This window comes from Corticium candelabrum, chromosome 10 (assembly GCF_963422355.1).
Source record: "Corticium candelabrum chromosome 10, ooCorCand1.1, whole genome shotgun sequence".
Classification (NCBI taxonomy): Eukaryota; Metazoa; Porifera; class Homoscleromorpha; order Homosclerophorida; family Plakinidae; genus Corticium; species Corticium candelabrum.
Genome location: NC_085094.1, coordinates 6995270 through 7009694, shown reverse-complemented (window position 1 = coordinate 7009694; position 14425 = coordinate 6995270). Strand labels below are relative to the sequence as shown.

Sequence of the window (14425 nt, the reverse complement as noted above, 5' to 3'; positions counted from 1 at the left end):
TCCGTGTCTTGTCGACCTCTAGCTAGCACGAGACGACAAAACATGAGCATCAGAACACACACAACAGCTCGGTCAGACAGGGCAAACAGCGCGACTGAATGGAGACAGGGCGACTGATCGACACTCGTAAGTTACGTCTAGGCTGTCGTCGACGCCCTATGTGTTGTGTACGCATGCGTCTACTTGTTATATGATTAGCGTAGACATATAATATAGTCAGTCTTCTTGTACTGTACTTGGCCTCCGTTTCCGGGTATCCCCAACACCACATTTGGCGACGAGGATATTCTACAACCCGACATGGCAGAAGCAGACCAGCAGCAACAGTCACTACGAGCTCCGCCCATCAGCGTGCAGCCGCCGTCACCATTCTTGCAGTTTTCCGGCAACCCTCCAGTCGAGTGGTCTCGATGGTATCATGCATTTGAAACATATTTGCTCGCTGCAGGTCTTGATGCTTTGCCTGATCGTCGAAAGAAGGCTCTTTTGGAGCAATGCTTAGGTACAGAGGGTCAGCGAGTGTTAGCCACCCTGGACGTCCCACAACAGCAACCAGCAAACGACGAGCAACAGCCTACTGAAGCACAACAGTATCAGCGCATTGTGAGCGAACTCACAGCACACTTCGGCACACAGGCAACCGTGATCACTGAGCGACATCGATTCCGTCAGCGTTCACAGGCGGCAGGGGAAACCATTAAGCAATACGTCTCCGCCCTTCGCCAGTTAGCAGCGAGGTGTCAATTTGGCGTTCTTCATGATCAAATGATTCACGATCAACTTATCGAAAAGACAGCGTCTTCGGCAATTAGGGAACGACTTCTCCTCGAAAAGGACGATTTGTTATGCATGAAAGCACTGGAAATCGCCTGCCAAGTAGAATCCGCAAAGCAGGAAGCCATGCAGATGGGCGGGACCTCATCCGCATCTGCACAACCTACAACAAGTGACATACAGAGAGTAGCACAAAAACCAAAGCAACAAAAACAGACGCCTCGATTACCGCGATATGGTCGATCTGCATCACAATCTTCAACTCAACTGGCCGAATCATCTCCGTACTGCGGGAATTGCAGTATGTCAGGCCACAAATTGGGGAGTTCATCTTGTCCTGCTAAAGGAAAAGAATGCTTTCGATGCCACAAGTTGAACCATTTTGGCCGATGCTGTCGATCTTCCAAGAATTTTTCCGGGTCATCCAAAGTCAGATCCATTATTAACATACCCACCTGTCAACAAACAGGTTTCAAACTGTGTTCCTTTGTTGTGGCTGGTCATAACCTCAGTTTTATTGTTGACCTTGGAGCCAAAGTGTCAATCATTAATCAAGAAACCTGGCGTCGATTGTTTCCCAACTATAAGTTGCAAACCACTTCAACTCAGCTTACCGGATATGATGGAAAACCAATCAAGGCATTGGGTACGGTTTCATTGTCTGTACAGCATGAAGATCAGCCAGCCAGTCAATTTCAGTTTTTTGCGACAACGAACGGATCCAATTTGATGGGCGTCAATCTTTTCGATCACTTGGGATTCTCGATTGCTACACAACACCAAGTTCCAGTGTTAGCCTTGGGTGTAGCTGAAAACACCAGACGTTGGCCATCTCTTTTTCTTGATCGTGAACTTCGAGTGCTAGATGGCTACGCTCTCGAGCGTAGGATGGACCCATGATTCCTCCAGTTATTCAGCGTTGCCGTCGCTTGCCACTGGCACTATGAGACGAAGTGTCAGCTGAGCTAAAACGTTTTCAAGCGCAAGGAAGCATTGAACTCATCGACTCATCTCCGTGGATATCTAATCTGGTTGTTGTCAGAAAGAAGACTGGAAGTATCCGCCTTTGTGTGGATCTCAGGGAGGTCAACAAGGCAGTCATTCCTAACAAGTATCCATTGCCTACAGTTGATGAACTAGCTAGCCAGTTTCACAGCAGCAAGGCGTTCAGCAAATTGGACTTATCTCAAGGTTATTTGCAAATACCACTGACAGAGAAAGGAAGAAATGTTACTGCGTTCGTCAGTCATGATGGCGTTTTTCGGTTCAAACGAATGCCTTTCGGACTCTCTTCTGCTCCCAGTGCATTTCAGAAGATAATGGTGTCAACTGTTGCTGGCCTCAAAGGTGTCTCTGTCTACATGGATGACATCGTTGTTCATGGGGCTACCCAAGAAGAACATGATAGACGATTGCCTGCAGTCTTGGATTGCCTGCAAAAACACAACGTGACTCTTAATAACACAAAGTGTGTATTTGGAAGCATCGAAGTTCAATTCCTGGGGTTTCGGGTTTCTTGTAATGGCATTCAGCCCATTCAGTCCAAGGTAGATTCAATTTCTACCATTCCAGCTCCAACAAAAGTCAAACAACTGATGTCTTTTCTTGGGATGGCGAACTATTACCTCAAATTCATACCCCAGTACGCAACTATAACGGCACCAATGAGAAACCTACTAAAGAAAGATTCTATTTGGAACTGGACAGAACAATGCCAAGCAACATTTGAAAAAGTAAAGGCATCACTCACTACTCCTATGTTGTCGAATTTTTCATCTTTGGCATCGACGTGTGATGCATCATCAACTGCTCTTGGTGCAGTGTTATTACAGGAAGTTGATGGAGAAGCCAATTGGTTATGCTTCACGAGCACTGACCGATGCCGAAAAGAAGTACTCAGTGGGCGAACGTGAAGCACTTGCTTGCATTTGGGCATGTGAACATTGGCATGTTTACCTGTATGGTCGTCAGTTCACACTCAGAACTGATCACCAGGCTCTCACAACTCTTCTGTCCTCATACGGAACTGGACGACGTCCACTTCGCTTACACAGATGGTCTGATCGCCTTCACCAGTAAACTTTTACTACCACTTATAGGTCTGGAATCCAGAATCAGGTAGCGAATTGTTTGTCGAGGACACCCAAAATATTGTCTGGTCCAGCCTCCACATCACAGGAGCCAGTGCAGCTACTGACAACACCTTTCGATAGCATCATCACCTTGGATGAACTTCGTCTTGCATCAGGAAATGATGATCTGTTCTGTCAAGTTTGCAGATTTACCATCAACGGTTGGCTACGTACAATCGAGGATAGTCTGTTATGGCCGTTTTCTCAGATCAGAGACGAGCTCTCATTCTGGAATAACAGCTGCTTAGCCAGAGGAGAACGTGCGGTCGTACCTGCATCTCTGCAGCAGAAGATCTTATCTATGGCTCACGAAGGCCATTCAGGCATGGTCAAAACCAAGCAGAAGTGTCGTACCTCAGTGTGGTGGCCGGGCATCGATAAGCAGAGCGAAGACCATGTTCGAAGCTGTGAAGCTTGCATTCAGAGTGGAAAGTCCATCAAACCCACGAAATTACCTCTGAACCGAGTGAAGTTGCCAAAGCAACCATGGCAGAAGCTACAGATTGATATAGTTGACGAGATTCATGGTGCTCCCTCCACTCACAAGTACATCATTGTTGTCCATGATCTGCATTCTAAGTGGGCTGAAATACATTTATGCAGTCATGTCAGCTCTCAGAGGGTCATCTCCTTCCTATGTGATCTTTTCACAAGGTGGGGTCTCCTGGAGGTTATAATTTCGGACAATGGTCATACGAATTTACATCTTTTCTGGCCAACAAAGGAATCAAGCATTCCACAACAGCATTCTATCATCCGCAATCTAATGGAGGAGTTGAGCGATTCAACCAAACGCTAAAGCAGGGTCTACGTACGCACAGAGCACAAGGTCTCACTTTTCATTAGGCTCTCCAAGAAACCCTCTGAATTATCGATCTTCACGTCATTGTAGAACGGGTTACGCTCCTTCTCAGCTTATGATTCGACGGCAGTTTCGACTACCTCTTAGCATCTTACAACCTCCATTCCAAGTCGTCACTTCAGATGTGCCCAGCACCGACCAGCTAGCCCAGGACATCAAAAGCCAACAAACAAAGATGAATCCATACTTCGATCACAAGCACCCAGTGCAAATTCCAAAGTTTCAACAGGGTCAGCTTGTAAGAATAAAAAATCAAATCAGACGGCATAAGATGGCACCAGCATACTCTAACCCACTCGCCATCAAGAAGCAAGTCTCCTCAACCTCATTCCGATAATCAGATGGTTCTCTCTGGAACGCCGACCTCCTCATTGAAGCTGCAGCGGTTACTCCATCTCCTCAGTCTGAACCACTTGATCGTTCGAGTCGCGTTCCTGCTGAATCTAGCGCAGTCTCGCACAAAGCACGGCCTCACGTTCGACGAAGCAACCGTCCTATCTCCAGGCCCGCTGCTCACTCTGATTTTCACGTGGACTACAATACATGACTTTTAAATGTTGTATTACAGTACATGTTCCTGTTGTGTTGCGTTAGCTTTCAAAAGGGGAGAGAAGATGTTGTGTACGCATGCGTCTACTTGTTATATGATTAGCCTAGACATCTAATATAGTCAGTCTTCTTGTACTGTACTTGGCGTCCGTTTCCGGGTATCCCCAACACTACACTGTGTAAGTACACATAGAAGTTACACATTCGCAGAGACATGACTGCGTCGCTCACATGATAACGCAATTCGCAAGAAGACGAAGAGAAGGAAATTTCAGCCAGTTGCATAAGAGATAAGTACTCACTCAGTGCCAGGCATATCCGGTCTTTAGTTGACCATTTATGGTACAAGCGGCAACAGGAAGACATCAAAGTAACTGCACCAGACCCTCCCCGCCTACCGAAAATAGAAAAGGTGAGGGGCTGGCTACGTGAGACTAGCGTTATATAGCCAGAGTTTCACCAACAGTTGTTCATGTATGTTACTGACTGCCTGGCCTACTGTCAAATTTCTTTTGAGAGATAGACATCATATGATGGTCTTCAATACTTCCAAACTGTGTGGTGATCACAGGCCAAGAACTTCGCACACAAGAGGGTGGAAATAGTCCCAGTTGATGTGGCATTGGCTTTATGACGTTGGTCTTTTCCCCTTTTATTAGATAGTGTACACCTTGAATGAGACTGTAGGCGCCATCAATCAAATTGCATTATATCAATTGCAGGTGCTGTCACTGAAGACTACATAGAATACACTTGGCCGGAAAGTGCAGCTGTTATTTTCAATTTTGTATTTTGATTTTCTTATATGTAGTAACTCAATTTTTAATTTTTAATTTTTAATTTTACTTAAAAATTGGTCCAAAAATTGAAATGCTCGATGTACTTTTCAATTTTTAACCAAACTAAATTTAAAAGTGGAATGGTCAATAAGTGCACTGACTTTTATCAAGTGGTACTTGATTATATGCCTGGCTTAAGTCAAGCTTTGAGAAGTACTTCCCTCTTTCAAGGGTTGCCAATAAGCGTTTCCACGCTGACATGCCAGACGTCCGGCACTCTCCATGGCTTCTTTTACGCTGGAGTTCAGATGCCATCACAGTAAATGCTCTGTGCTCCATCCATTTTCGGGTTATTAACCTCAAGAAAATGATTGAGAAAGCGCTTTGTCATTCAAGCTATCTCAAGATGGTAAATGGTAAATGTGTGGATAGAGAATCTAACACTCTTGTCATTAGCTTTCTTGAAATATCAAGTACGAGGAGCAAACTGCCGTGGTGCACTAGAACACAATTCGCATTTCTCTTTATACTTGGAAGAAAGACTGTATGTCATAGAATGTGGTGCAGCGTAAGATGTTCGCTTGCTCTGCTTTGTTATGACACAACTTGAAATCATGTTTGCGTGAGTGTGTCTATGCTTGCATGGGTGAGCACCTTTAATAATTATTTGCAGTCAGAGATTTACAGTTCATCACTAATGTAGTATTTTGCTGACAGAACACTACTATAGATCTAATTAGTGGCCATGACAGGTGCCAAATAAGCGGAAGTTAAGGAGTGCATGAGTATTGGTTCTGATTGCTTTAACGATAGTTTATCAGCTGTTGCACATAACTTATGTTTTAATAACCTAGGACACACTCAAGTCTAGTATTAACCAGAGAGTTACTGTGGATAAGCACATCAGATTTGCTCTTACAGGTGCAGGCAGCAGTGCTGAATCATGTGGATATCTAGAGGTTAGAGCTGTTGCAGCTCAGCAAGACAGGAAGAATGAGGAACTGTTGTATGATAGTATGGATGGTGAATCGGCACTTTGATCTCAATGTAATAAAGGAGAGAACTTTCTGATAATGATTTGTGGCTTTTTATATGTTTAAAATGCATTTCTTAGTGCTTGCCATGCATGTGTGTTTAGCATGGCGGAATTAAACATTTACAATTTCTAAGCTGGGCATTGTTGTCTAGTGGTATATTTGATACGTTTGCTGCTACTGACTTTATAGAACTCGTTCATTGCCTGTGGGCATGATTGAGTTGGAGTTGTCTCAAATGGTCAGTTTACTTTGTCCAATTTGTTGATTGGATATTGATGCGTTGTTTATCGTTTAATTTATTTGAAATATAGGAACTTATGATTTCATAAATATCAGTACTGTACCAATGCCACTACAGTCGCGTGTCACTGATCGACCTCCTTGGGAGGATAAGTCAAAATGTTGGCTAGCTGAAGCTGTTACAAACTCAACTACTGTTCATACTATACGGCATTTTTCCACATCAGGTATACTGAATGTAGAAGTAGAATGAATGTAGATGTAGATGAATGTAGAATACAACGAGAAGAAACGCTCGAACTCACTCTCAAACGGAGACAACATCACGTGATACTGCCCGTTGCTATCCTCTCGTTGAAGGACCACCGAAAGCAAAGGAAGGCCTAGCGTCGAGGCTATTTGACTATCTTACTAGTCTCCCGTCGGGTCTTGCCTACACAACCTTTTTGTTATAACAAACTTGCCTAGTATTTCCGTCATGCTTCCGTGGAAAGAAACCTTTGCAACTGTTTGTTTTTCTAGCTGTCTATAAATAAATATGGTGGGTTCAACTGTTCATGTCCAGTGGTATGGGTAGACGAGATTCGTGTAGCTTGGTAGTGTTACTAATTGCTAAAATAGAGTCTTCAAACTGGTAGCTTACTTACAACCTTACTACATTGTTGTGTCGGAGTCATGAGTCTGTCTACTAGGTAGTAGGTGGCTTCTGGGCGTGCCGGTACGCTAGTGTTTACCTGGTACCGTACAGTACGCGTGCATCTCTGCAAGTACTACACTAAAACACGGGCGGACGACAATTTGATCATACTAAACGCTGGTTGCAAGCGCGAGATTGCTGCAGTGCTTGCCTTTTTCTAGCCACGTGCACCACGGTACAGTGTAGTGTCACTGTGTACCTACTACCACACGTGGTGACAGCAATACCACGATAGTCTTCTGGTGATGGTTCTAACCTTTTTAATTAATGAGAACAGGCGCTGACTTGGTCTCTCACATTTTGATTTTGAGATTTTTGTAACCGCAATTATTATAGTAGCGTTGTTGATATCAATTGTTTTATTTAACGTGCGTTACCAAACTTTACGAAGTTTGGCTTATTAGCAGACGCTACATGATTATCCGGGCTTCAAACGCATGCTTAGCTATCCCGTATAGCGGACTAACGTAACTTGTAGACGTTCGTCACGGAATAATGAATGAAGTCTTGCTGCTGTCCGCGACTTGTCTTCTGCTTTTGTGTTTGCACGGCGTTTGCGCAGGTAAGCTGCTATAACTATATCCTACTGTGTGAGGTGCGAGAAAACCTTTCCTTCTCACCTACGTTTAGGTGGGTGCAGTGCTCGTCACAGTTTTAGTTTAGCGTCAACTAGCACTTTGATACACCCGATTATCGTACTCCGAAGTGCTCATGTCGCAGCGGGACCCCCTTTGTGTGCGCATGATGTTCATGGAATAGTTGTCTATCTGCAGGGAGCTACAAACGTCCCGAGGTTTACTTATGTTACTGTATAGCGTCGGCGGTGCCAACGAATTTTTGGCAAGTGCTAATTAATTAATTAAGGTGCGAAGTTTGGAAGTTTTGAGAACAGAGTGTGTTGAAAGTGATGTGACAAGTGATATATTGATTATCCGGGTGATCTTTTGCGGTGATCACAATAACATGTAGTACAGTTATGGTTTCTATGATTTCAGCTATGAGCCATGAGAAACGGAATTTGTAATGGTCACGTGACTTAGCAAATAACTAGGGTGTACACTCAAAAGTGCTTGCTAGCTCTGGTCACAACATCTGGTCTGCGTGACTTCTAGTCTCGCTAGCCACGCCTCTTTTGCGAAGGGGCGTGGCTATCAAGACTACACTCTAAAAGTACTTTTGAGTGTGTGTTTGGAATGTACCACGCCTTCTGTGGAGGCAGTCACTAGCAGTATTTCCGTTTGGTTGCACACTACAACTGCAGACAACCAATATGAGCAGCGAATAAAGTTCATGACAGTGTTTTACCACAACAGTCTATTTCGTGTTCGCAATTACTTATCTTTGTCAGAAATAAACAATGAAAAGTTGTCTGCAATGCATAATGATATTTGGCCAACTCGAAATCAGTAGTGTTTCCTACTCACTGCATTATTCTAGAGGAACTTAACGTGAAGGGAGTGGCTGTTGGCTGGGACAGTGAGAATTTTTTTGTGTTATATAGGCACTAGTCCTCACGTAGCCACACTTGCTCTCCGTTGGCTGTCTGTCTGGTGGGGAGATGGTCTCATGTGTGTTTTGATGTCATTCTGCTCCCCCATCTAATGATGGGAAGTTCCGAACTAATTGCTTACTAGTAGGCTGTTTATGACAGATATGTAGTAGTGGAGGGATCTAACTACTACACTAGAGCTTCAAAACATCACTACTAGTAAAATATAGTAGAATATAGAAGGATTTTTTTAGTAAAATATAGAAACCTAGTCTTCTATGCTGGTATCTAAAGCCTTTAGTTAACATGGTCAACAGGCATGCCTGCAAGTTGAATATTACCAAATCTAGCCAAAAGTGACTGTGGAAAATGCCAATTAGCACTAATCAAAGGACTAAGAAGTGTGACAATCTGGCCATGGTTAGGGCTGGGGGCTTACTTGAGTTTTTGGATAATAATTGAGGGAGTATGGTAAAAGGTCCAGACAAATTGTTTCTTCAGAAACAGCTTTTGGAAGGAGAAGAGTTGAAATTGTACAGAAATGTTTGATGTCTGACAGTTATTTTGAACACTGAGTCATTGAATAGCCTAGATAGTTGTAGCACTCGTAGCACAACTTTTGCTAGTTGAGTGAGTGCATTTTATGCTATCTGTGAACGTTACAGCTATCACTAAACTGGCAACAATGCCTGTAATCATTGCTTCAATCATAATTTTACATGGAAAGTTTGATGAATGAGTACCGTATTACCCCGCATTTTGCTGCATGCCCGTATATGCCGAAGTTGACCAGGGTGTCGGTATACTCCGGGGTTTACTGGCATGCAGCAAAATGCGGGGTCAAATGACTGCTTCTCCAAGTGTGCATGGGTCATTCACAAAGAGACTAACTAGAAGGTAGAAGAACAAAACTGCAACACTGAAACGTAAATTTCAGTCTTCAAGTTCTTCCTACATGTCCTCTGCTTCTTTATCTAACGGTACAACTTACAACACTAAATGGTAATGTTCAGTTATCAACCTCTTCCATATCCTCTGCTTCTTCATCCTGTTCTTCATTTTCTTCTGTGTCTGTAAGACCACTAGCTTCTTCATCTTCGTCGTTAACTGCCTCATCTTGCAATATCAGTTGTAGTCTTTGGTGAAGTCTAACAGATGCTTCTCTAGTGATTCCACGGCTCAAGAATGGCTGGTGGATGAAGTCATTAGACAAGGCTTTCGAGCATTCAGACACCCGATGCACCACCATTTCATAGTATGCTGATTTTTGTTTGCCAGAACGAGTGTACTCCACTTCTCCATCACTGAGCCACTGGATCCACTTCTCTCTCACTGTTGTCTTAAATGGCTTGTTCCAGTGGACATCTGCGGGCTACAATACTGGAGTCATTCCTTCTGGTATTATTGCTACTTCAGTGTTGTAGTGTTGTTTGAAAGATGAAATGACAGTTTCTTAAGGTGACTCGTTGCGCTGTCCATGACAATCAGGGATGGTGGGCGCCAAAATCCTCCTGGTCTTTTTTCACACACTTTGTTTCCAGACATTCGGAAGTCATGTATCCCTTTTCATTGACTTGTGCAAGCACATCGTTTGGATACTTCCCCTTGGGAACATGCTTCAGGCCCTTGAAAATTACCATTGGAGCAAGCTTTGAGCCATTAGCCATAGCTGACAACACAACTGTGTACCTCAGTTTTTCCTTCCCTGTGGTCTTTGCTGGTATAGATTTGACCCCTTGAAAGTCATATGATCGTGAACTTGGCATATCAAACCATAGAGGTGTCTCATCCATGTTGCCAACATAGTTCATTTCAAACTTTCTTGTCAAAACCTTCTCGTGTACATATTAAAGAAAGTTTTCAGCGAGATCTTTGGCATTGCTGGGTATTTTCTGTCCCTGGCTTGTGACGCTTCTACAACAAAGGCTGTGATGTGATAGAAACCAGTTCAGCCAACCGTGAGAAGCTTTAAATTCAACTGTTGCATCTTCTGGAAAGAGTTCACCATACACCTGTTTGGCATATCTTTTGATACCGCCTCCGCTGATCGTGACGCCCTTCTGTCTAAGATCTTTCATCCAACTAACCACTCTTTCTTCCAAACGTGGAAACTTCCCCCGTTCTTTTCACAAATCATGCGTACTTGGCGCATGTCTTCTCTTCCGGACTGCTATTTGTCGCTCTCGTTTGGTCTCTTGCAGTGATTCTGGGTCTCTTACCCAATCCTGGACACATTGCGTGGAGACTCCGCATTCTTTGGCTGTCTTTGACTTGTTTCCGCGTAGTTTGTCGTACTTTGAAAGTACGCGAAATTTCGTGGCAATGCTATCAGATTTTCTTCCACGTGCTAGACTACTGTCGTCTTCAATGCTTGTTTGATGCTCTTCCACGGCAGTCGTGTCTTCTTCCTGCCTCTTGAGAGTGCCATCATCCGACTCCACCATCATGCAACACGTGCGCGATGTTAATATCTATCGCATCGCCTTCCCCAGCAGTACCCTCGCCGCCCACATCCAACCCTATACTGGCAAACCTCACCCTATACCGGCATTATCCCATCCTATACTGGCAAACCTCATCCTATACCGGCATTACCCCACCCTATACCGGCATGCCGGTTTAGTTACCAGAACTGCCTCACGCAAGTTTTGGTAAAACTCGAATATACCGGCATGCAGCAAAATGCTGGGTAGTACAGTAAGGTTCTATTGATTGTCTTGTGTTGTGTTTCCAGTGGATTGCAGTTGGGGTAGTTGGAGTTCATGTAGCGTTGAATGTGGAAATGGCACCAGAATTCGGAAGATTAGTCAAGCAGCTACAATGAGTGGTCAGATGTGTACAGGACCATCGACTGAGATCTGCATAGTCACATCTTGTATGATTACTGTTATGGTGGAAGTCACACTTGTTGCTTTATGTGCAATGTTTATGTGATGTAGGTATGGCAACCAATCTATCTGCCTCTCTTGGAGCAACAGTGACCATGAGTTCAGTGCACAGTTCTCCGTTTGTTGCTGCAAAAGCTATAGATGGCAATCCAAAAATGGTTACTGGACAGAAACTTGAAGGCACCGATTGTGCCGCTACAACGGAGTCTGTCAATCCTTGGCTTCGAGTTGACTTGCAAAAGGAATATCTTGTGTCACTTGTTAGAATTATCCCTATAGGCGACAGAGGTGAGAATGTGTATGTTCATGTTGGTAACAGCTTAACAAACAATGGGAATGACAACCACGAGTGTGGAAAGGCTCCATATGACGGCGTTTCCTCTAATGCAATATGGCGAGATGTTAACTGCAGCCCACCAGTTTGGGGAAGATACATTAATTTGCATAGAATAGGGACGAATCTCATACTTATGTTATGTGAGGTGGCTTTCAACTATGGTTAGATGATGTTGTGGTGTAGGTAGGTGTTGAATGAAGAGTAAATGTGTTGTGGTTGTAGAGTTGGAGATTGCTATTCTAGACAATAATATGCATATTGAAGGAAAAAGTGTGACAGTTGATGATAATCAAGATTACTCTAATCCTATTGATTGTGGTGTCAGTCCTGATGTGACCAACTTTAATGCTCTCTTGCAATGGAAACACAGCACAGCCAATGACGTACCATCTTCAAGTGTACAGAATGCTGGTGTATATCAGATGTATGAGAATGGTGTGCAGCGGCTCTACATCAAGTCAGCTAGTGCCTCTGACAGAGGAGTGTATACATGTCAATATACCACAACTGATGGTTCTATAGTGTCAAAGTCGTTTACATTGAATGTTCTTGTGGGTAAGACTGCATACATGTGATAATAGTTAACTGGATGCTTTGAGTTTGTTTTGTGGTTTTCAACTGTTCAATAGTATTGTAATGATGAAATGTTTGTCTGTCCATATTATTATGTCTGTCTGTTTTGTTTGTCTGTCTGTGTGTCTGTCTATTTGTTTGTCCATCCGATTGTGGTTGCAATTCACTGACACCTTTATTCTTATCTGGACCAAACTTCTAGAAACTCATTTGAGCTCCTGCCATGTTTATGCTTTTAGCTAGTCAAAATACAGATAAGAGAATTATGTAAACCAGAGCCATCTATCTGACTGCTGGGTAGGTATTACTACTGTGGTTTGATCTGCAGGGAAATACTGTGTGGTGTTCTTTACGAATGAGTGGAAGTTACTACGTATATAATGGTTTACAACACATGAATTTTGCACAGCTGTAAACTGCTACTCTTAAACTAATTCGATGCAGTTTTTGACTTTGTTAGGCATTGGAATGTTTTCTCTTTGCTATGAACCTTAGATCTACTGTTTATGGACAACACAGTTTCTGGTATTGTATTTACAGTTGTACTCATTGGCACCAGGAACATGTTTACACACCAGGTGTCTCATGGCAATAGACTTGGGGGCGGAGCTTCTAGAGCATGCGCAACCTTGAGGGTAACACGCACCTTTTGCCGATCACGCTGCACACAAAGTCAACGTTTCCGGGTCTGCTTCTGAACCGTAGATCATCTTGCCGTTGACTAGGCTTTGTAAGTAATTTCACTACTTACCATTTCGTGCATCTTGTGAGAGACTTTGCCTGCGTAGAGACGCGTAGGAAACCATTTCTTGAGTACGGCTTCTCGAGGCTAGGAGACTGCTGTTCAAGCTGAAGTCGCCTGATTCACACTCTGAACATATACACGTGGAGTGGAAAGACAGACTACTCATTTCCTAGCGATGGAAGTTTTATCAGGTGAAGATTTGCGGTAGGGGAAGCCATTCTTGGTGCCGAATGTGAGGCACTGTGCGGCTGAATAGGAGTACTTGTTTCCCCCATCTAGCATTCTGGAACTGTGAAACTGTGTATCTTGTCGAACTAGAGTCTGCAAAAATTTGTCTGGCCTATTCAACCCTTCATGGAAGGCGGTGAGCTCATGAGCTTACATCAATTGATGTACCTTGGCCTGATTGTTTGTTTGCTATACAGAGTAATAGCTTTGGCTGCTGGTTCAATCCAGCTCCACACTGTATCAAGCACATTTCTCAACACAAAACTTGTAAAACTTGATTTTATCGTTTGGCAGTGTGTTGATCGAGCGATTCCTTGCAACTCATTTGCAGATACAAGGTCTTACTCGAGAACTCTAATCTTGTTTCCAAGTTCCACTATTTCATTTGCTTGCTGTTCAATTATCCGATGTAAACCATCAGCTTCAGTCTCATTGACATTTTCGACAATCAACATCTTCACTTCTCTAGGGTCACTAGACTATATCCATATCTCGATCAACTGCACCTGCGGATGAGGTAGAACAGCCTCTGCTTTCTGATTTAGAGATTGCAGCTATGAAATAGCTAGTGCGTGTGTGTTGTGTTACTTTAGAAATAACTGTTTCTGGGACTTGTAAGCTGGCAGTGCTAATATACAGACTGTAGTGTACGTGTACTGTACTCTGATCCGCGTCAGTACCTATCGAGTGCAAGTTATCACAGTAACATCTTCGACTTGGCCAATCACATATATACAGAAGCAAGCTAGACTGCCCAGAAACAATGCAAAACGTCTTACATGTCAGGTTACCTCAAATGGGTTCCCAAGTGGCATGATTTCACTCGCTAAACTAATCTATCACTAGACAATGAGTAGTCTGTGCTTCTACTCCACGTGTATATGTTCAGAGTGTGAATCAGGCGACTTGAGCTTGAACAGCAGTCTCTTACCCTCGAAAAGCCGTACTCAAGAAATGGCTTCCTACGCGTCTCTACACAGGCAAAGTCTCTCACAAGATGCACGAAATGGTAAGTAGTGAACTTACGTACAAAGCCTAGTCAACGGCAATGTTACCCTCGAGGTTGCGCATGCTGTAGAAGCTCCGCCCCCAAAT

The 14425-nt window shown here is 43.6% G+C and overlaps 2 protein-coding genes across 3 annotated transcripts; both read left to right on the top strand.

Annotated features, from left to right (window-relative positions):
* The first annotated feature begins 300 nt into the window (after positions 1-300).
* On the top strand, positions 301-6136 carry LOC134185369 (uncharacterized protein K02A2.6-like). Its single transcript, XM_062653149.1, has 7 exons — positions 301-1657; positions 1756-2563; positions 2607-2831; positions 2874-3513; positions 3561-3711; positions 3753-4006; positions 5951-6136. The coding sequence occupies exons 1-7, from the start codon at positions 301-303 to the stop codon at positions 6134-6136; spliced, it is 3621 nt and encodes a 1206-aa protein (XP_062509133.1).
* A 1391-nt stretch (positions 6137-7527) lies between these two features.
* LOC134186161 (fucolectin-1-like) lies at positions 7528-12895 on the top strand. Of its 2 annotated transcripts, XR_009970913.1 has the most exons (4): positions 7528-7632; positions 11294-11434; positions 11499-12339; positions 12686-12895. XR_009970913.1 is itself a non-coding variant. In XM_062654079.1 (3 exons), the coding sequence occupies exons 1-3, from the start codon at positions 7566-7568 to the stop codon at positions 11948-11950; spliced, it is 660 nt and encodes a 219-aa protein (XP_062510063.1). In that variant the 5' UTR covers positions 7528-7565; the 3' UTR covers positions 11951-12459. The 2 variants fall into 2 exon arrangements, 1 of the variants encoding a protein (XP_062510063.1); XM_062654079.1 differs by lacking the exon at positions 12686-12895 and having other exon boundaries at positions 11499-12459.
* The last annotated feature ends 1530 nt before the right edge of the window (positions 12896-14425 follow it).

Excerpts from the sequence above, each read along its gene's own strand:
- LOC134186161 (XM_062654079.1), top strand. The coding sequence starts at position 7,566 with ATGAATGAAGTCTTGCTGCTGTCCGCGACTTGTCTTCTGCTTTTGTGT. Across the intron at positions 7,633-11,293 it reads TTTGCACGGCGTTTGCGCAG|TGGATTGCAGTTGGGGTAGT; the intron begins GTAAGCTGCTAT and ends TTGTGTTTCCAG. Across the intron at positions 11,435-11,498 it reads GATCTGCATAGTCACATCTT|GTATGGCAACCAATCTATCT; the intron begins GTATGATTACTG and ends TATGTGATGTAG.
- LOC134185369 (XM_062653149.1), top strand. The coding sequence starts at position 301 with ATGGCAGAAGCAGACCAGCAGCAACAGTCACTACGAGCTCCGCCCATC. Across the intron at positions 2,832-2,873 it reads CCACTTCGCTTACACAGATG|GTCTGGAATCCAGAATCAGG; the intron begins GTCTGATCGCCT and ends TACCACTTATAG. Across the intron at positions 4,007-5,950 it reads AGTTTCAACAGGGTCAGCTT|GACACACTCAAGTCTAGTAT; the intron begins GTAAGAATAAAA and ends TTAATAACCTAG.